The 21,126-nt window shown below is 39.0% G+C and overlaps 1 protein-coding gene across 1 annotated transcript; it reads right to left on the bottom strand.

The window, feature by feature from the left end:
* Positions 1–444: 444 nt before the first annotated feature.
* LOC139727644 (PMS1 protein homolog 1-like) lies at positions 445–20,552 on the bottom strand. The gene is made up of 14 exons (XM_071638624.1): positions 20,437–20,552; positions 19,382–19,534; positions 18,592–18,877; positions 17,900–18,180; positions 16,285–16,407; positions 15,553–15,696; positions 13,690–14,716; positions 9,584–9,707; positions 8,571–8,658; positions 6,503–6,672; positions 5,453–5,641; positions 4,733–4,860; positions 3,677–3,837; positions 445–624 (listed from the first exon to the last, which is right to left on the bottom strand). Exons 2-14 carry the CDS (start codon positions 19,511–19,513, stop codon positions 451–453), a joined length of 3,027 nt encoding a protein of 1,008 aa, XP_071494725.1. The 5' UTR covers positions 19,514–19,534; positions 20,437–20,552; the 3' UTR covers positions 445–450.
* Positions 20,553–21,126: the final 574 nt, after the last annotated feature.

The raw sequence follows: 21,126 nt of genomic DNA, 5'->3' as shown, positions 1-21,126 counted from the left end.
TATGAATATTCTACAGGTATTAAAAATGTCCTGAAATGACAACATAGCCTTTGCATTATACATCAAACCCATTTCCCAGAATATGGCAGTAAAGACAACATAAAATTTGCTTTCAGTCTTCATACGCTATGACACGCATATGTGACTCCTGTTACAACAAAGTCCTCGGGAGCATCATTTTCTGTCTTTTTTTTCTTTCTTTTTTTGGTAATAGCCAAACAAATAGTCATACAGTAAAGATAAATAGATAATCTGGGGACCTGAATTCTTACTTTGTTGAAACAAAATTTCAATGTAACCATGTTCGTTATAACGGCAGCGCACTGTAAAATGGACACACAGTGCTAGTCCTGAAGGTTTGATTGATGGAATGAATGTCCACAGAAGAGACGAAAAGCTGTTAAAAGTTATGCATCCATTCTGGAAGAGGTCGACAACCTCAGCTCCATTCTACTCAGAGGCAATGATATCTGGGATGGTGTAGAGATCCTTCTCAAATGACTTGCCATGCAGACACAGCTTGCTCTTCCAGGAGGCGAGGTTGTCGACGGCGTTCATGATGTCAACGACCTCCTCCCAGGTCATGACCTCTGGTAAACACCGCGCCATTCGCACAGCTTCTCCCTGTAAGGGGGGGGGGGGGGGGGGAGATTGGTCAACATGTCATGTCTTGTCAAGCTCTTCTTTCCAAAAATTAACTTTGCATCACAAAACCAATAAATTTTCGCAACACAATTTATTATTCTTTTAAAGCCTATGCATCAGGATAATATAAGAGATTCTCAGAAGTGAAATGGTATGCCCCATACACACCTCAATCAAAGTCAATACTCCCAGCACACTGAAAGTAGAGAAAGAAAAATCAACCTCAAGGAAAAGAATGATTGACTCTTTATTATGCATGACAAAAAATAGAATGTTCAGGACTAAAGAAGGTATTGATGCTGCTGAATACTCTGCTTTTGTTGTTGTTGGTCTTTTTTTAGGGTTTTCACAAGCACTTTGCTTCACAACATACATAGAAAATACAGAAAAAAATCAAACCAAAAACATGAATGTACTTGCCTGTAAAATTAAACAACAACAACTTCTGTTCACTCAATAATTACAGTGTATGAGACTGCAGATATAGATAGGAGAATACTGAACTCTTTTAGAAACCAGCTTAAACTGACGGTGGGTCAGTCGATGATGTAACACACATATTTTTTTTCAGGCCTACTGGAAATTGGGCATTCAGTACACATTACAACCTGTCTGGTGAGAGGTTGGCATGCTTACAGACATCTGAACATTTAGCAATGGGTGCACCGTGCGAAAGATACATTAGTATCCAAAGTGTCAGGGACCAGGAGAGATTTAGACTTGATTTTATTTCATGAGCACCATCAGTAATGTTTTAGTGGCAAGCTGACAAGCACGCACAGCGTTGGAAAAGGTCACTGTCTATTGGATTGGATTGCATTGAATTGAGATGAAATGAATTGAATTGAATTGAATTGAATTGAATTGAATTGAATTGAATTGAATTGAATTGAACTGAATTGAATAAAGCTAATACAGACAGAAATTGCTGAAAATAAAGTGAGTATATATATTCTATAATTGTATTTTCTCTTTAATATTTCCCTCAGCCAAGCAAACAAACACTGAGGTGAATAATAGTAAAAATAGTATTTTGTGGAAAGCCAGCCTGCAGTCAGTGAGAACTGATAAAATGACTTATGCATTGTAACAAAAAATGAATATAGGTTAATAATTCACAGAGCTTGAAAAACTGTCCATTAACAGGTTGTAACATTGGCAACTGCCACATGCCTGCCTTAGGTGAGGGCAGTCACAGATAACTGTGCACATCTAACCACGCCATTATGCCTGTGTGTCTCTGACCCCTTTCTTGCAATTCATCGTCACACTCAGATCCAAAGTTCAAGTGTGCAATTTTACAATAGTTTGTATACAACCAAACATTTTATTACCTCAAAGAGTTGTAAAATGTCACTGACAGTCAGTCCAAAGATCTAAGCTCACTAATTGAGGAGCCCACCATCCTCAATGTTTCATGTAAACTTCAGACTACATGGCGCTGGAGGTATTATAGCCATATTAATTTGTGAAACTTGTTTCAGGTTTGACATTGTTTGAATAGAACCTCTCCTTTTCGAGGTCAATAAATTATTGTTACTTGTACATGTGGACAAGAGATTAAAGTTTAGTCAATGAGATTTGCAGACTTATTGATGATAATAAATGATGTACAATTTATGAGGAGCCTACAACTTTGAAAGAGGCTGATCTGTAATTCTGATTAGGACAGTACATACTGGTATAATGTGCTTCCCAACTGAGCCAGATATTACATTTAATTAAAAAAGAAAAAGATGAAAAAAAAAGATAGTCACACAGAATGAGGAAAAATAGTTTTCACGAAACATCAAGGATGATGGACTCCTCAATATGTGAGCATAGATCACTTTTTTGGGGGTATTTTTTTTTTAAATTACTGCGTTGTACCTTGTGTGTATTTTTAATGTATTCATGGTCCTTTAAATATCAATGTTTGCAATTTAGCCTGCGGGCTGCGATGGATATTGATCGATATAACACCTTTTCAATTCAATTCAATTCAATTCAATTATTATATCTGAATACTGAGTGTCAGACACACCATACAGATATAGCAATCTAGCAATGTGTCTAAGTCCCACAGGCAATCCATGGTGACATAATCAATAGAGATTAAGGGGATTAGGCAATCTCTATTCATTGCCAATTAATTTCAAGATATGTGACCCGCTACAACAAAATGGTCCTAAACTCGCGCACGGTCGAAGCCGTGAAAATCGAGTTTGAAGTTAGAGCATCAAAATTGGTCAAAACTTACGATTTTCTGAATTTGACATATTATTAGAGTCTGACATGTCTTCTATCATCTGTCGAAATTTTGAAGCAAAATGATGAAAGGAAAGACCAAAAAATAGCGTTTTTCTGGGCCATGTTTTTTTGGCGTTTCAACGAAGCAGAAACTGGTTCGAACATTTGGATTGAGCGCCACACATAGGCTCCGCCCCTAACAATGACCAGAGTGATCTCATTGGTCAGTTTGCTGCTTGCCGCTAACCGAAGCGTGAAGCTCGCACACTGCCCAGTCGACTGGTTCGTGCGGGCGGGTTGCACTATGCCTAGCCGCTTCTCCTGACATCCTGGTCACTGATTGGTTGGTGAGGAGACCGCCGACGCTGTCTTTGAATGAGCATTTCGGGGGTTGCTAGGGCTTAACTTCTATTGTCGGGAGGTGAATACTGACTTGCGTGTCTCTTGATTGTGATTGCGTCGCAAGGAGAACTTTTAGGGAGCTTTTCTCGAAACAGTGATTTCCCAGACGTCTTGACATGCTCTCTTTTAGACATCGATATCTCTGCAGCCGATTATTTTTATAAGACGTGTTATATATCAATTTAAAGCAGAAAGATTAGGGAATTGTGTCATGCAATTTTCAAATAATCGACCTCGCCCGACTTTAGGATCATTTTGTTGTAGCGGGTCACATATCTATCTGTGAAAATCAGCAAAGAAAGCAGTCCAACATGTGAACCAATCGATGAACAAAGTACAGGAAAGATCAAATTCTGATTTGTGTGGTATTGTATCTATGCAGTAACTTGTTTTTGCTTACCATGAGGTAATTGGACACCTTGAGTGACCTGCATTCTGCCAAAGTCGCAGTTGACTTTGTTGCCACGGCTTCCACGACCTCCTTCAGGTCGTCCAAGCCGTAACATGGGATGTTTGATGCCATGTCAACAATCTCCAACCTGGCATCTTTGGCATCGGGATCTGCAGAGTTGGGAATGTGAGGATAAATTGGTATGGGGGGGGGGGGGTGTGGGAGGGGATGACAGGGAAGGCATTAAAGTGACTTTCTCAATCTGTGCCTATTGGATACAACATCAGGTTACTCAATTGGTTGCACGCACCATTCAGTGCGACAATACAAAGACAAGAATCTTCACGCTGGTCTGAATTATACCGTAACATGAAACAACAGGTGTGAAATATGAGGTATGAGTTTTCTTCAATTTGTCCGCCCTCTGTACGAATGATATCTGTAAGATTGCAACTGCTGATCTACAATTTACATTGTAGATCAGTAGTTGCGATTTTACAAATTTCATTTGAACAGAGGGCAGACAAATTGAAGAAAGCCCATACCTCATATCTTCACCCTTCTGCTTAATAATCTCTTGCTTTCATTTAAGGTGTGAAACACTCTCCAATTTTGGCACTTTCTTTGAAGCACAATGTGCATATTGCACTAATTCATTCAGAAGCCTATAATGTGCAAATTATTGATTTATTGATCAGTTCAGATATTAATGTCACACTCTTTGGAACCCCAGATTAATTATGTGATAACGCAGCAGATTTCAGACGGTTGGTACACACGTTTCTTTCTTGTCACATTCAAACATCATAACTGAGCACATAATATCTCACATCTAGAAATATATCGCTGTCTTTTTTTTTTCCTTGCTCCCAACCTTAACCTCTTTGCTTTCCAGTACATTTTATGCCAACAAGTAATGTATGATCATTCCTGCATCCAACAGCCTCATGAATATTGTATGGAATGTCAAAGCCGTAACCAGAAAATTCTTCTTTCGATGTGTTTCAAAACCTCACTATGTTATAGCCATTATAGACTGCATCAGCATTATAAAGTGTTCCTCACCGATCAACTCTCTGATTCCGAATCCATTGCCAAGCAGCCTGCTATCGATGAATGGATGTGATTGGTTAGCCAGGGTCACTAGACTGCGCATTCCGAGGAGCGCACTCCAGTTTCGATCTCCAAACATGCTGGCAGACAGACACGGAAAAGACATGTGATGTAGATAAAGTTCTTTCATCAGACAAATGGACTCATTATATGACAGAGGTCATTAATAATGTAAGGTGTGATGTTGGTGTTCACACAAAGTAGTGGAATTACAAGCAGTGGCAGCAACATAATCCGCATTATTGTAAACATGACATTTGCTACTAGATTTGCTTTTGTCTTAATTTGAGTGAGATGAATTTTATGCTCTTATACTGTTTATGCCATATATTTTGTGAGGATAATATTTCACAAATGTTAGGATGTTAGAATAATTTTGTGAGTGGTTGGATGAGTATCAAATTGAAGGTAATTTGCTGTGGAGCAAAACTTGGTGAAAATATGTGCTAATTAAGTAAACAAAGTGAAAGCTAAACAAATGTATAATCATAAATTTTAATCTTAAACAGTTCCTTTATATAGGAAGCACTGAAGTGTTCTGTTGTCATCATTTTCCCCCCTTTTTAAGAGAAACCCTGAGGTTTCTTGTGCGATCATCACAAGAGCACATCCTTGAAGTGCCAGTAGTAGTAGATAATAATGGCTAATGACAGTAAGACAGCAAAGGGCTACCTGGGGGACAAGGTGATGGGAACCGGCAGTCTCTCTCGCGGCAGCTTGTGGCTGGCTAGCAGGTGGTGGTACAACACCACCTCCTGGGCCCGATATTGGTTGAAAACGGTCAGGTGGTTGGCTCGGATGGCCAGCCAGATCCCGTAGCCGGGCAACCGTCCAATCAGATGCCTTTCGTCATCACGAAAGCTGGTAAGTATACAATAGGAACATGTATATGTCAGAGGGAATTTGCTGTATCATAATATTGTGACACTTGTTACAAGAAGTGCTGATCAAGCGAGGTAACAAAGTTTTCCTTTTATGTCCTGCATACATGCAAATCATGTATTTGCATATATGGTCAGCAATGTGTAAAATGTGTATGTAGCTGATGAGATAAATATGCAACAATGTACTGTAAAAGTGGAAATTTTCGCGGTGTTGAAATTTTCGTGCATTTCGCGCAACCAGAATCTAGCACGATAATAAAAGCACGCGAATATTCTTTCATGCCATATGTTCCAGTACTTACTCCCTTGACTCCGCGGAATTAAAAACATGCGAAACTCTTCTTACCGGGCCGAGTGCGAAAAATTAGTCGCGTGAAAATAACCACTTTTACAGTACTAGGAAGATCTAGCTAATAAATGCACATGTGATTAATATAAACCAAAAGCAAACTTCACATTGATTCTTGGACTTGGAGAACAAGCCAACCGTGCACAATGAAGAATTGAAGGTAACTTTAGTGTGTCATAAAATACAACAAATTTTGAGAAGCTGTAAAATAAATTCATTTCCTGACTGACAACAATGCAGGGAAGAAAAACATCATATGAAATAATAATGGTGCTGGTTTTAATACTGTGCTTTGATTGTTGTTGTTGTTGTTGTTTTTTTAATCATGTCTCATCCTTTCTGTCACTGATGATCACCAAGCACCAGATGACTATGACTTAGCACAGCAAATGAATATGCAATCTTATGCAATTACACAAGTTTAACTACCAGTATACAGAAAAGGGTTAGGAGTCCTCCCAAGAGAGTTTGATTTTTGAAATGCTTTACCTCTTTCTGGTGTGAGAGGGAGCTCTTTGGAGAGCATTAATGGAGAAAGCTACTGTCAGCTCCGGTCTTTGAGAAGCCGCATCTTCTGTCTTGCGACTGGCTTCAATCTCCTGTCTCTTGCGTTCTCTCTGAGAGGCAAGCATCTCATCAATTAGGCTCTGATTGCTCAGCTGCAGGACGGAAAAACACCACGAACATGTCAGATTTTATACTTCCAAATAGAACGACGCATTCCAGTTTTGTAAACCTGTATCTGAGCAAAGTTTTGAGGCTTCTGCTTTTTTGTAATGGCTTTTAATGGGATCTGAGCCCCATTTCACACAAAAAAAATGTTTATAGCAAAGCAACTCTTGCTGGAATGGCAACTTCCCATAGCAACAGCCAATCAGGAAGCCGGATTCTTGTCATCACCATGACAATTGCCATTCCAGCAAGAGTTGCTATCATATCTTTTTTTTTAATGAAATGGGTCCTTTGATGCTCTGCTATTATGTCTACAGTATCAGGGCTATCAACTTCTGCCGTGCTAAATACATATTGGTGCATAGGGAAAACACACAAACAAAAACACACACACACACACACAAAAGCATAATTGGAAGGCAAAGATTGCATTTTGGTTCAACCCTAAAAGGGCTGCGGGGGGTTGAATCAACCCCCCCCCCTCGACATATTTCGAGACTATTCCGCTGTGCGAAATTTTTTGACCACGCCATTCGCTGACTTTTTATTTTCAAGTCTCGTGCAACTTTTGAGACCATTTTCGGGAAAATCGCGCATACCGCTACGACGCTGCACGTCCTGACAGACCGAAAATGGCTCAAAAACGTGATTTTGTGTATAAAGTCTAGTTTTCTCACCTTAATTCATAAAGATATGATTATTTTCACTGTCAAAGGCTGAAATCAATTAATTTCAGCATGATTATGCTTGAAGTAAGTTCTGTCATAAATTTTGTGGAAAAAAAAGATAAAACAAAGGTCAAAAATCAAAGAAATACATAAGAAATTCATAAAACAATAAAATACATAAGAAATTAATTTTGATACCAGATTTTTTTTTTCAAGTACATTGTTAGGAATGCTACAAAGAATGTTATCACCAAAAATTAGGATTCCAGGAGCTTTACTTTCTGAATTAGAGCAAAATTTATGATTTCACGCATATAAATGTAATGTAAAATACAGTCAAACCTGTCTATAGCGGCCACCCAAGGGATACGGAAAAAGTGGCCGTTATAGACAGGTGGCCGCTATAGACAGGTAATCCAACTTTGTGTGCATTGCCTACATGTACAAGTATCATCGTTGTATATACATGTACATTAAATGTGTGTACGTATGCACACGTGTGTATCATGCATAGAACAATGCCGGTGTTTATGAAATTGTTGCACAGTACACTAGATGTAGCATGTGCACAGTCATGAATTAGTGCATTATTGTGACTGAATAAGTGATAAATGCAACGGTGGCGATCACTGAATGTTGCCCAGAAATGACTAACACGGCTAAAAAGCAGAAAAACACCCTGAATTATCAGCTCGGCTACGGCTCCATAGGGTTTTTGGCCGCTATAGACAGGTTAAAATCTACCGCGGGAAACAAAATTTGTGACCGCTGGCCGCGTTAGACAGGTGGCCGCTATACACAGGGTCTTTAACATGGCTTTTCTCTCGGGGGGATTTTTCAGTGGCCGCTATAGAGAGGTGGCCGCTAAGGCAGGTTTGACTGTATAAAAAATGAAAAATTCATTTTTTTCTTTTACAGTTTGGAAGATTACGCCACAGGTAATGCATGTGCCAACTTTCATGGTGATTGCACGATCGAAGGCCGAGACCTCGAGGGGGGGTAATCAAACTTCCCCCGGCCACAGAACACCCAAAAAAGCCTGGCCTAGTTAGGGTTAAGGATAAAGACATTGCACATATTCTGCATGCTCCATCAAATTTCAGAAAAAAAAAATGTCTACACAAACCTATCCCACATATTTTCTGTAGGATACTAGACAGCTTTCGAGGTGACTACAAATCACATTAAGCCAATCAACAAGTCCTACACTGCTTTACCTTCTCCGTTCTTTTCTTCTTCTTGGCTGGCAGACCTGAGTTGATGGATGTTGAGAAAAGCTTTGCAGACTTCATTTGATCTTTGTGCCTGAAATAAGGGAATGTTTATTAAACTTTCAAAACATTCATAAGTACTGGAATATACACAGAGTTTTTAATCTTTGATGTAATGAGCTTGATACTCTCTGGAGATTTAAAGTGATGTAGCCTGTGTACATGTACAGGGTTACCTAAGAAGGGACCATCAACAGGCTAAAATGTGTCACTATGCAATCTTCACTACATTTCATATGGTTGGCTGAGAACCTTAAGGAGCTATCAGTTTCTAAAATTTGAGCATAAATTAAAATGAAACAATCAATTTTCATTAAACAAAATTTTCACTCAATCAAAAGTGAATAGATTTATCAGCATTGTGTTACATATTAGGTAAAAATAGCATTCTTGTGGTCTTGACTTTTAAATTTTTGTGAAAATGACAACATAATGTAAAGGAGATCAAGCTCTACAATGTAATACCAATAATTCAATACCCCCTAAAACTGCGATACTGGCCTTCTGATGGCAGGAGGTGGGTTGGCTAGGCTGCAAGAATATAATACCTGCTTCAGGTTTGGTGTTGTGGTTCAGAAACAAAATAGATCGAGTATCACAAATAATTTCATTGACCTACTGAACCACATTTGCACACAATAAAATCAGAATTCATGCATGCAGATTTGACTGAGCAATGAATTAACTACAATACTGTAAAACCAGAAAAATTAGCGGCATGAAACTGTCGGGAATTAGAGCTGATGGCTTTTTTTGTGACATGAAACTCTTGCGAGTTGGAGCTGATGGCCTTTTTTTTTTTTTTGTGACACGAAACTTTTGCAAATTGCCCCTGCCATTTAATGCATTTTCTGGAGACAGACACTTTCACATGCATTTTGCTTTTGTACATCTTGTCTTCTCGCAAAATTAATGAAAGTTTCATACACACAAAAATGTCTGGTTTTACAATACTTCACCTTTGCTTTTCCTTGAGCTGTAATTCCCTGTAATTCTCCCTCTCTTCCTCATTCAGCTGGTCCCAACAAGTCTTCAATATTTTGTTGATGGCCACAAAGTCCAAGTTTGGATGCTTCTTTTTCACTGCATAACAAATGGATTGGCATCAACGACAAATGATCACTTGAAAACATAAACCTTGTCTTCTTGAGCTCAGTGAACATGACTGATTGGTCTAACCAAAATCTTGTAACGGAACAGAGAGCGTATTATGCACTGTGGACATGAAATAAATAATTGGCAGATAAAACCCCCCAGGCAGTTTACTCCAGATATACATGTGAATTCTGTGAAGGCAAAAATATTATTCGAGCACACCAGTTAAGATTGGGGACATCTGGACAAGCCGTTCAAAGGTTATGTTTATTCAACACTTTGGTGAAATCCATGTGCTGCTATTGCAAGATATCAAGGCTACAATTCAAACAAGAAACCCAAGGGTCTCTTGCGCTCACCCCAAGTATCTCAAGGTAACCTTCCACACATTCTTGCAGACTACTACCTGAAAACATCGAAACCTTTATTTATCTATTTTTTTTTTTTTTTTCATTTTTTTCATTTTTTTTTTTTTTGGGGGGGGGGGGGGGGGGGAAAGAGGTGAGGGTGGGGGCAGCACTGCATATTCAATCACACTGGTAAAAATACCTGCCAAGTACTAGTACACTGTATAAACAGACAATTTGACTATGCAGTTAAAAAAAAATAGACTAAAAAGTAACAAGGCAAGTGCCAAAATGTGTCTCGCCCACTCGTGTAGAAGAAATTAATGTTTTTCAAACTCCCAGAATTTCATTGACCCCGCCTATGACCTTTGACCTTGGGTGACCTTCAACTCCCCAATGGACATTTACCAGCCAAGTCTGGTCACAAACGGACATACGGATCAAAAGTAATGAGCCATGATCGAAATGCGCCGTAAAAACTTAACATTGGGCCCTCAAAGTTTGCTTACCCCTGTCTGTGACCTTTGACCTTGTGATGACTTCAACTCCCTAAGGGACATCTACCATACAAGTTTTGTCACAAACGGACATAGGGATCAAAAGTTATGAGCCATAATCAAAACGTGCCGTACAAACTTAACATTGGGTCCTACAGTTCATTGACCCCTGCCTGTGACTTGTGACCTTGAGGTGACCTTCATGTTTGGTAAACTGTGTAACTTTGTATAACCACTCTTCCCTCCAAGTTTGATTGAAATTGAAGTCCTCAGTAGAGAGTTATTCAAGTTTTTGTAGCGTTACGGACAGACGCCGCAGGCGATCCCTTGGTCTCCCCTCACCTCCTGTGGGCTGGACACAAACTGCCTCCCCCCCCCCCCCCCCCAACATTCAATCCTCATCCGACCCCTGGATCACCCATATATAACTTTGGAAGTACATTCACTAAATGAATATATATCTACTCAGAGTATTTCTGGTTTGACATTTTTTTTTTTTCTCCCTCTCAATTTATATGTAGGGTGTTCTGGGGTCCTTGTATTAAGTAAGCACATAAATTGTCACCCTAGTATCAATGCACCTGGTTTGGTGACAAATTAGACCATGTGTTTTCAAGGAGAAGACGCATATTCCCCTGACTTGTTACTGATAAACTGCTGAGAAGTAGTATCATTCCCCCTGCCTTCTGTAGGAGGGAAGACAAGAACTCTTACAATATCTTAAACAAATAAATATATGTTGAGCTGTCTTCGTATCTTTTTTAGTATTGTTCCACTACTGTGACACGAAAAATTGCAACCCTGAACAAGACAACTATCGTTACAAGCGCTAAATTGAATTTGAGTAACAAACGAACAAACAAACATACAACATATGGTTGCGTTTATTTAGGCATATGCAGAGAAGTAAAAAATGTGTCCAAAATCTACTAACACATCAAAATCAACTAGAACCGGAATTTGTCAACACTGACAAATTAGGTGATCCAATTTCTTTTTAATCAATGATTCGAGTCCTGATCGCAATAGGCATGACCATATAGGTTTCATCCTTGTTTAGAGACATTGGCCGTGTGGTATTTGGATTCTCATTTAGAAAAGGGAGTGAGACCTGCCATCTTTGGTACCGAATTCCGTATACACTAACGGAAATACAGAATGAAGTATATTTGACCTTTGACCACACTTTGCACACCCAAGATGGCGTCTAAGCAAAAAGTGATTATTTTATGAAATGATTCTTGTAACATGGTCTTTGCGTGTGCAAAATATGGGAAAGATAGGACATGTATTCACCAAGATAAAGGATGAAACATTTATGACCTTTGACCCTAATTTACATACCCGAGATGGTGTCCGATCAAGTAGTTGTTATTTTATGAAATAATGTACGTGACATGTACTAAACATGTGCAAAATATGGGATTGATAGCCATTGTTGTTGTTCATCTATTGCACAGAAAGTAGTAGAAAGAAAGTAAAATAAAGAAAAAATTATGTTTTTTTATAGAAATTTGAAGAAGCATAAAAAAATCAGAAAAAGATAAAGTAAGGAAAGGGAGATTAAGATTAACTAAAGAAAAAGAAGAAAAAAAGTGTTTTAAAAATTAAAAAAAAATATTCGCAGGGGTGAGCCTCGAACCAGGGACCTTAGGATTACGAGTTGGATGCGCTACGCAATGACCTATTTCATTCTCCATAGGCCCTGTGTATTAAGCAAAATGACGCTGCATCGAAGCCTCGTGCCATTTTCAACCAAGTTTTTCGACGTGATGCCGACGTCCTATGAAAAAATGGAGGGCACATCAATGATAGCCCAAAGCCTCAGCTACAACATACTAAAATCTGGGAGAAATTCACCGAAGCAAAAGTGAGCTAGTGCTCGAAAAAGAGAGTCATGTCAATTTTCACTGCCAGAAAAACTGCTCTCCCATAGAGATAACACGTAAACTGGTCAAATTTGACAATATTACTTTCAATCCATTTTTACGAGGTGATGCCGTCATCCAGTCAATATGTTGTTATAATATTAATGAAAGATCATTTAATAAGCTACAACATACTGAAATTTGGGTGAAAATTGGCAAAGGATAAGGGAGATACGCTCGAGTGAACTTGAAATTTGATGACGTCATTTTGAAAAATTACTTTTTTTATTTCATTAAGAAATTTGATATCTTTTAATCATTTTTCCAGCATCGCCAACCCATGAAATGACATTTCCAACTCATCAGCTTTCAGAATATGTAAAGAAAATGGGGGGTCACCGTCCATCCTGACGAGTAAAATCGGTTTTAAAATTGGCGGTTTTTTGGCATTGTTGCACTGTATATCGCCATTGACGCGCGCGCGTAATTTCAACTTTGACGGGCCCGTATGACGTCATATTGAGTCGGATTGACTTGAAACTTGGTAGAAATATTCCTTGACATTTCAGGCAGCCGATAAGTGTGAAAAAAACAGGAAATTTCTATTGCATATGAGCTGTGCGTGCGTATATGCGCACGCGCGTACGCGTCCGTCCGATTTTTTTAATTTTTAAAAAAATGCTTTAAATGGTCTGAAACGTGTGCAAAAAAAATTTGAGCTCAATTTGAACATACAAATATTTCAACGCGCGCGTACGCGCACGTTTTAAGGTAGATGAATTTTGAGAATATGAGTAGAATGCGCTTGACTTGAAATATATGTGACGTAAATTTCATTGAAAAATTCCATTTCAATAATGAGATATGATTGAGAATGTGTTTTCATATAATGACGTCATAGTGACGTCACGGTCGACGGATCACTTTGATTTTAGTTCGATTGCCGTCTTTGGGAGACGATACATATATGGTATAAGTTTGAAATTGATAGGAAGAGTACTTTCTGAGCTAATCGATGCACAACTTTTGGGGAGAAATAAGAAAAAGAAGAAGAAAGAATCCGTACAGAAACAGAAGGTGATCCGAGAGGATGCTCGGATCACCTAATAAATTCTGTGTTCGACTAATCATCACAGAAAATATATAGCTTGTGATATCTTTGCAGGAAAGCAGAATTTGCTTTCCAGTGTTTTCTGGTTTTGTTTTTCTGATATATTTGTTTTTGTGATCTGTTGTTTTTGTTGTTTCTATGCCTTACCATCAGACTTGTGTTCCTTTGCAAAGAATGTAAACGCCTCCTGTGAGTGTCTGGTAGGAGAAGGACCGATGCATTCATAATTCGTTCCAGACGTCTTCTCCTCCACACTTGCTGAATTTTGTCTTCCTGGACTCTGGTTACTCTGGACCAGGCCTGCTGACTCCTCACTGGGTCCAACATCATTCCCACTGGAATCCCCTCTGGGCCTGTGTGCCATTTCCTGATTGGTCGGTGAATGCAGAGCAGACACTGAGTCTCCTTCGGTTGTCTGTGGCAACTTTGGGCCTGCGCTATTACGCTCTGAGTGCTTATCGTTTTCCCCTTGCAACGACAGGGTCTTGCCAGGGACCAAGAGCACAGACGGCTGCACGCTACGTCCACTCTGGTCACTCAGCGCGAGACCTTTACTCCAACCAACAGCATCGCCGTCATCGTGTCTACTGTCGTTTCTCATCGTGTGTCCTGTTTCGTCACTACACGGTTTGACGCCATCAATATCTGCACTGTCACAGGTCTTGGAAATGTTGCTTTCAACACCATCGAGAGCTGCCATCTCCCGGCCAACAGAATCTGGAGAATCAAAGGCTGCGAAATCCTCCAGGCACATGGCAAGCAAATCATCATCTTCTCCATCAGATAGGGAAAAGGTGGGCTGTGTATCTCCAGCACACGTTGTCGTGTTCTTAACCTCAATTCCATTGACAGTGACACCGTTTCCACCATTTATTGATGCCTCTGAGTTTCCAGTCCTATCGGTTTCCATCTTTTCCTCTCCACTACTCACACACTCCTTCTGATGGCCACTTTGATCACTTCGCATCTCACTCTCTGCCATGGAGACTGTAATTTTGTTGTTGTCTGATGTTAGCTGATGCTCTACTTGGGGGACGAGTTGCACGTTTTCAGACTCTCCATTTTCCATTTGCTCGCATGCCAAAACTTGACCAGAGCAGTCGCCTTTGGTAGGCGAGGGTGGCTGATTGTAAAGTTCTTCGAGAATTTCAGTGACCAAAGATAACACTGCTTCCTATGTAAAAACAGGCAAATGCAAAGAAATAGATAAGAGAAAAAAAAATCTCACACCTCAAAAAGGGCAAATGTGACATGTCCTAACCAGGATACATAATAGACTTTAAGCACAGCTATCAAACAGGTTTATCGGTTCAGGGAATTCCATAATATACAAAATGCTTATTATAGTACCATCGTGAATACCTGAGCACAATGCAACTATGACTCTACCTCATAAAATACCTTTGAAATCAATGCCATGATTTCAACATCTCTTTTATGGCAAGAAAGGATGGGGCTGATTTCACTTATTAAACAACTCTTTGAGCATTACCACTTTGACAGGACTTTTTTAGTCAATACACAAGATCTCTATAGGTGCAGTCAGACTGGCAAAAGATTGAGAAGATTAAGATCTCAAAGTTTTGCCAGTGTGACCGTAAACTTCCCACGAAACCTCTCAATCTGTTTGCGGGCGGTGCCTCCGAAGCGCGAGGCCAATGTCATGTACAGATGTGCATTGTTACGTCACAATCACTAGCCATCGGACGGCACACTCTTTCTTGCGCGCGTACCAATGGTCCAAACTTCGCGATCTTAAACTTCTCAATCTTTTGCCAGCCTGACTGCGCCATATGTTTCTATATCTTTCTAGATCATCCTATGATTTACTGCCATCTTTCACAGAAATGCCATTCAGTTTGAAGCTTCTCTTTCATTCTTTCATTTATCCCAATTGACAGTGGGGGGGGGGGGGGGGGAGGATTTTAATGCGCTGTGACTTGGTACCGGTAATTTAAATGCCCCAACCACAATTAGAATACAAGAAGCCACCTGAGAATGATACCATACCTTATTTTGCATCAGAACTTTGGTTTTGTTTGGTTCCAGATTGATGTCTAAAAGATGTGGTGGCGTTTTGATTGACAGGCACATGACCAGGTGGCGAACAGTGACCGCATTCGGATGAGCCTGGTTGTAATACTGCTTTACAACCTGTTCCATATAATGAAATAAATTCAACCAAAAAAAAAATAATCTCTTCAGTTCAAAAAACAACAACAACAATCGATCAATTACTCGTTCACATACAAAAATATTCTGCTTGAACCAGAGAAGAACAAGCCTGTTCCATGGAGACTATGACAAGCCATACCAATACTCTCAGAGCTATGCAAAATTGCTATAATGCAAACAATTTTGCCTCATTCATATAGTATTCGACACAGCATGGTCTGCGATCACATTTGTAAACAGTAAATGAAGATGCAAGCTCATTGAACGCCAGATGTTATGTTTCATTGTTGAAAACACTTTTGTTACAATATAGTTAAGTCACATTGCTTTACTTTCTTGTCTTTGTTTTGTTTCCATGCATGAATGTGCCCCCCACATATAGGACACTATTGATTTCTTGCAACATATGACACAAATCCAACATGAACCTCATACTTCATAGAATACAGGTAATCGTTTTAACATGTCAAAGTATTAGAATTCCATGCGAAAGTATTTTTGGCAAAACAAGTTGACACTCAGATGGGCTTCGGAGATGAAGACTGCTTAATGACCCCATCCTGTTACCTTGGTCATATTTTTGAGGAAAACTGGCCGGCCATTCACGGAGGTCCACACTCGGTCATCAGTGCTTCTCGTGACCAGGTGTGGATCTGAATGCAGTTTGGGTAGGTAGCCCTGGATCTCAACCTGTCTTGACAAACAAATCAATGAAGGTCTATAGAATGACAGAAATAGTAACTAAGTGAAGAGCTACAAAAAAGGAGTGAGAGGAATCATTCTGTTTCGATCTGACACATTAACCTGTTGAGGACGGGCTGATTTTGCTACAACACGCATTTCCCATAGACACCTGCCCGAGTATAATCGGGACTCGTCCTCAACAGGGTAAGGAGGAATTTATGAAGTCAACTGCAACAGCTAGAGAAAGATTGATGAAGAGAATGGTGTAAGTTTCATCAAGATTAGACTTAAAATAAAAAAGTTGTGACATTTTAATGTTTCTCATGCTTTTGTCACATAGTCCAGTGATACTGTTCGCCATACACATATGGAAATTAAATGAGGTGCTGATGTCGTCATTTTCATTTCATTAATTTCATTTATTTCATTTCTAACAAAAATGAAAGTGCCATTAAACACGATCTGAATACTCATTATACAACTCTCTAATCAATTTGTGAATAGAAATTATGCTAAAAATCATATCATGAATCAATAAATAAACAATTCTAACATTTTTTGCCACCTACATTAAAAACACAGCTTGTAAGGCCAGGTTGTTGCTACCTCCAAAAATCTATGTGAAGAAAAGTTGTTGTTTTATCATTTCTATTATTATCAAAGATTAAAGGGGACATTAAGTGAAGATCTGTATAGGTCATTGGGAAACTAGTTAAGTCATGACATCATCACCTCACACAAGTTGCATACTTGGTAGCTTCTAATATCAGTTCCTTGAAAACAAAGCCAGTTTAAAACGTGGTACAAACTTGCAGTTTAAGAATATTCAAAGAGAATGCCAAATAATGCCCACAATTCATGCTTTGAGGGTTTTCATTGTGGCAAATATTATCAATGACTTTTAAATGGTACTTGAAAGGAATCATATAGTTGTACTTGATTTTGGCAACACTTCATCGTATTTTGATGTGATTAACATTCGACTACACGGTCATATGAAATGTTATCGCAACATTGCATGTGTAGCCCACGAAGATGAAACTGTTTAAATCTAAAATCTACTGTTTCAAACCAATAATTGAGAAAATTCTGTAAGTTTTGTGTATAAGCACTGCCAACTGAATATTGTAATGATTTGGGATGTCATTTAATGTATGACGTTTTTAATTTTGTTATGTACATCGGACTTGGAAAAAAGAGTATATTGTGTGAATTCCAAGTACTGATTGTCTTTAATCACGCGTCACCATATTTCAGTTACATAAATGTTTCCACTTTCTCTTTTCTCTGGCAATATTTAGTATTGTAGTTATGTCATCATGACATTTCATTGATAATAGCGCATTAATGTTTCATGCAATCTTTGCTCAAATATGTTTGAACTGTCAAGGGGAAAAAATCTCAAAAACATAAATTATATTTGCATGCCCACAAGCACTGTTATATTCATCAACAATTTCATGGTACAAAATTTGTCTTTTGTATCCTCACAACTCACTTGGCTTTCTGCATGACTCTTCTCAACATATTGCAGTTGACCCATGACATTTGACCCCACTGTGTTCAGCAGGGCAGCTCTGAGGTCGGGTGCTTTGTTCTTCTGCCAGATGACACACTTGTTGTGACTGAGGGAGAATCGGACCGAGGGACGCACAACCCCAAAGGTCAGCAGAAGGTCCTCCACTCGCCTAAGCTCTTCTTGACGCCGTTTGGCGCTGCCGTAGTACTGCTTGCGGACGGGTATGTTGTGGAACAGCCTCGTGGCAGTAACGGTTGTACCTGTGTTTTCAAGAAGTGGTCAGAGTCTCATCAAATTTCATTTCAAGCTGACAAGTTAATGACACTGGCCAGTGATATTGTTGTGTCACTTTAAAAAAATCTACTTACGTAAGTTATTGTTTGAGAAATTTCCCATCAACGACAGACAGGATGAGATAATTGGCTATACTAATCTGAAATGATGAACTCTATTTATGTGGCTGATGATAACGGATGTATTAAACTCTACAATAAATAAATAATATCTTTATACCAATTTATGTTCTTTCCTGACCATTGTTACCACGAACAGTAACAAGAGTCCATTCTGTGACACTTGCTAAATGAATTTTCCAGAGGCAAAAATGAATCTTCAAATGAATTGTTTCCTGCTCGGTATTATGACCTCTGGAATGCTGAATATCATTTCACCTGTTCCATACTGGGCTGGCTTGGAAGATGCTATCATTCCATGTTGGTTCAACACGTAGGATCGCCCAAAGTCCTCCAGCTTTGTCTTGGTTGCTATGGTAACATTGGAGATGGCACATAGGGAGCCCAGAGCCTCGCCCCTGAATCCATAAGTTGTGAGAGACTCCAGATCACTGTGGCTAGTTATCTTGGACGTGAAGTGCTTCTGAGCCATGAAGTCTCTGTCACAGGGCCTAATACCATCTCCGTTATCCCGCACCTCTACTTTGTCAACACCAAAATTCTCCTACAAACAAAATGTAAATCAATACTGACTGTCAGATCATGGACCTACCACAGGTCCATGGTTAGATATGGACAGTCTACATTTAATCAATGCAATTAAATCAAATTTCATTTCATTTCATCAATTATTTTTAGTCAGATTGTTAAGCCTGCACTAAATCAGACACCCAAACAGATATATATATATATTTTTCTTGAATAAGAACATGCACTCATTTGAAAACTTTGAAAATGAAACTGCATCTGTGTCTGTCACACAGTATGACTATGATTTCTAGTAAAAGCACAGGTATTTTCTCAGACTCTATACTTATTTCACTTGTAAATATGGTGAGCATCTTTATAGTTTTGCTAAAAACTCCTGTAGATTAAAGAACTGTTTCAGGATTCATGCCAGATGCAGTGATAATGCAACTCATTATTCAATATCCCTTTCTTCGAGCATTGGGATGGGCTGCAAAAGACAGTTGTAACGTTCAATCTTAATATCAATTGCTTTTCTCACCAATTTGACTTCTATGTTGTCCGCATTTGCATCCAGAGAATTCTCCACAAGTTCTTTGACGACACTGGAAACTGATGTGATAACCTGGCCACTGGAGATGAGCCGGACTGTCTCTCCTGATAGCTTCTTCATGCTCGCTTACTTTAATACCGGCTGGGTTGTAGAAAAGAGATGGCTGACTTTGTATAATTACATCATCTTATTTTAGGGGACACAGGCTGTTGAGTCTGTTAAATCAGCTGATTTGATCTTGCAGGAAGGATCATGATGTTAGATAGCATTTACAAGTATTCACTCACTTTCTCATTTCCTTCCATTCACATCACTCTTTTTTTTTTTTTTGTGTAAGCAATGCAATATGTTGGAAGAAACAAATGTGACCACAACTCCTCCTCATCATGAGTCATGATTGGTTTCCTGCATAAATCTTTGTTTTACTAAAAAAAAAAAAATGAAACAGAACAAACAAACAAAAAATCCAAAGTCAGTGAACCTTTAAAGACTGGTAACTAGTGGTGCCTGGGATGGTTTGCCGGCTGATTGTAGGCCTAGCACAGGCAGTATTTTAAAAGGCAACTCTTTGGCCTCCAGTCATATCGTTACAAATCTCTTACAACTAGGCCTACTTACAAGACAGCTTACAACTAAAAAATTGAAGTATGGATCTTATCTAATCTATATCTAGATACACTTCAACTGTATAATTCCTAAAACATAGTTAATTTATACATTGTATCATGACATTGTAAATACAAGGCAATTTTGATCGTATTACTATAATTTATGAAATACAGTAAATTTGAATTCAAAGACTGCTTTCAGTGATCAGTGATACTAGTGATACTACTTCAGTACTTACTAATCCATACTAGTCTAGAATCTTAGTGATAGTCGTGATAAATTTACAGTGATTGCTTGAAAGTTTGATGTGTCACTGACCACACTGTCATTGCTTAGAAATGCTCTCTGAAATGGGAAGCACAAGACCTATACAGTGGTATTCGATATGAAATTTTACGTAACGAAACAGAAGTTGTCGAAGATTTGGGACTTACGACTAGGATCCAGGATAAATCTGCAGATGATCATCAGGATGTTGCTTGTTGGTCCGCTTTACCAAACTTCACACCATTTAGCACATGTGGGACTTGAGAGTGAACGTTCTCGTCCAGGAAGTTGGTGCGCATTCCATCATCATCACATCAAGAATGATAATGAAGTACAACTTCTGCCAACCTCGTTGAAACTCAGCTTGTCGAGCGGCGAGTCCCTGACGGTAGGATATTGTACATTTGTACTAAGTTTCAGAAAAATGTCACTAAAACTACTTAAAATTTTACGCACTGACTTTCCGACCACCCATTCCTATCCTGTTCCCCGTGAAAGAATGGACTTTGTATTTACCGCGCCGCGCGCCTTTCCTTCCAATTCAAGGGATGGGGAGCAAAGCGCGCCATAGCAATTTGTTGGACATGCGACTTCGATAATTTGTTGGACAAAATTAATAATTGATTATCTGCATACATTCCATAATATGGATAAAACCACACCACCGGCGAAACGTTTTAAAAAGTCGGAATTTCAAACCGGTTGAAGTATGAATTGCCAAAGCCTATTTATACTATTATTTATTTTATATAATTCTTATATTTTATCACATTTGACATAATTGTAACTCTATATCTGGGGGAACACACCGTCATATATCTTCCCATTTGCAAAAGTTGATAGTATTACAAAAGAAA

This window comes from Diadema antillarum, unplaced genomic scaffold (assembly GCF_040938485.1).
Source record: "Diadema antillarum isolate AM-2024a unplaced genomic scaffold, OU_Dant_1.0 seq00000138_RagTag, whole genome shotgun sequence".
Classification (NCBI taxonomy): domain Eukaryota; kingdom Metazoa; phylum Echinodermata; class Echinoidea; order Diadematoida; family Diadematidae; genus Diadema; species Diadema antillarum.
Note: the sequence above shows the minus strand (reverse complement) of the source record. Positions and strands in the feature narration are given on the sequence as shown.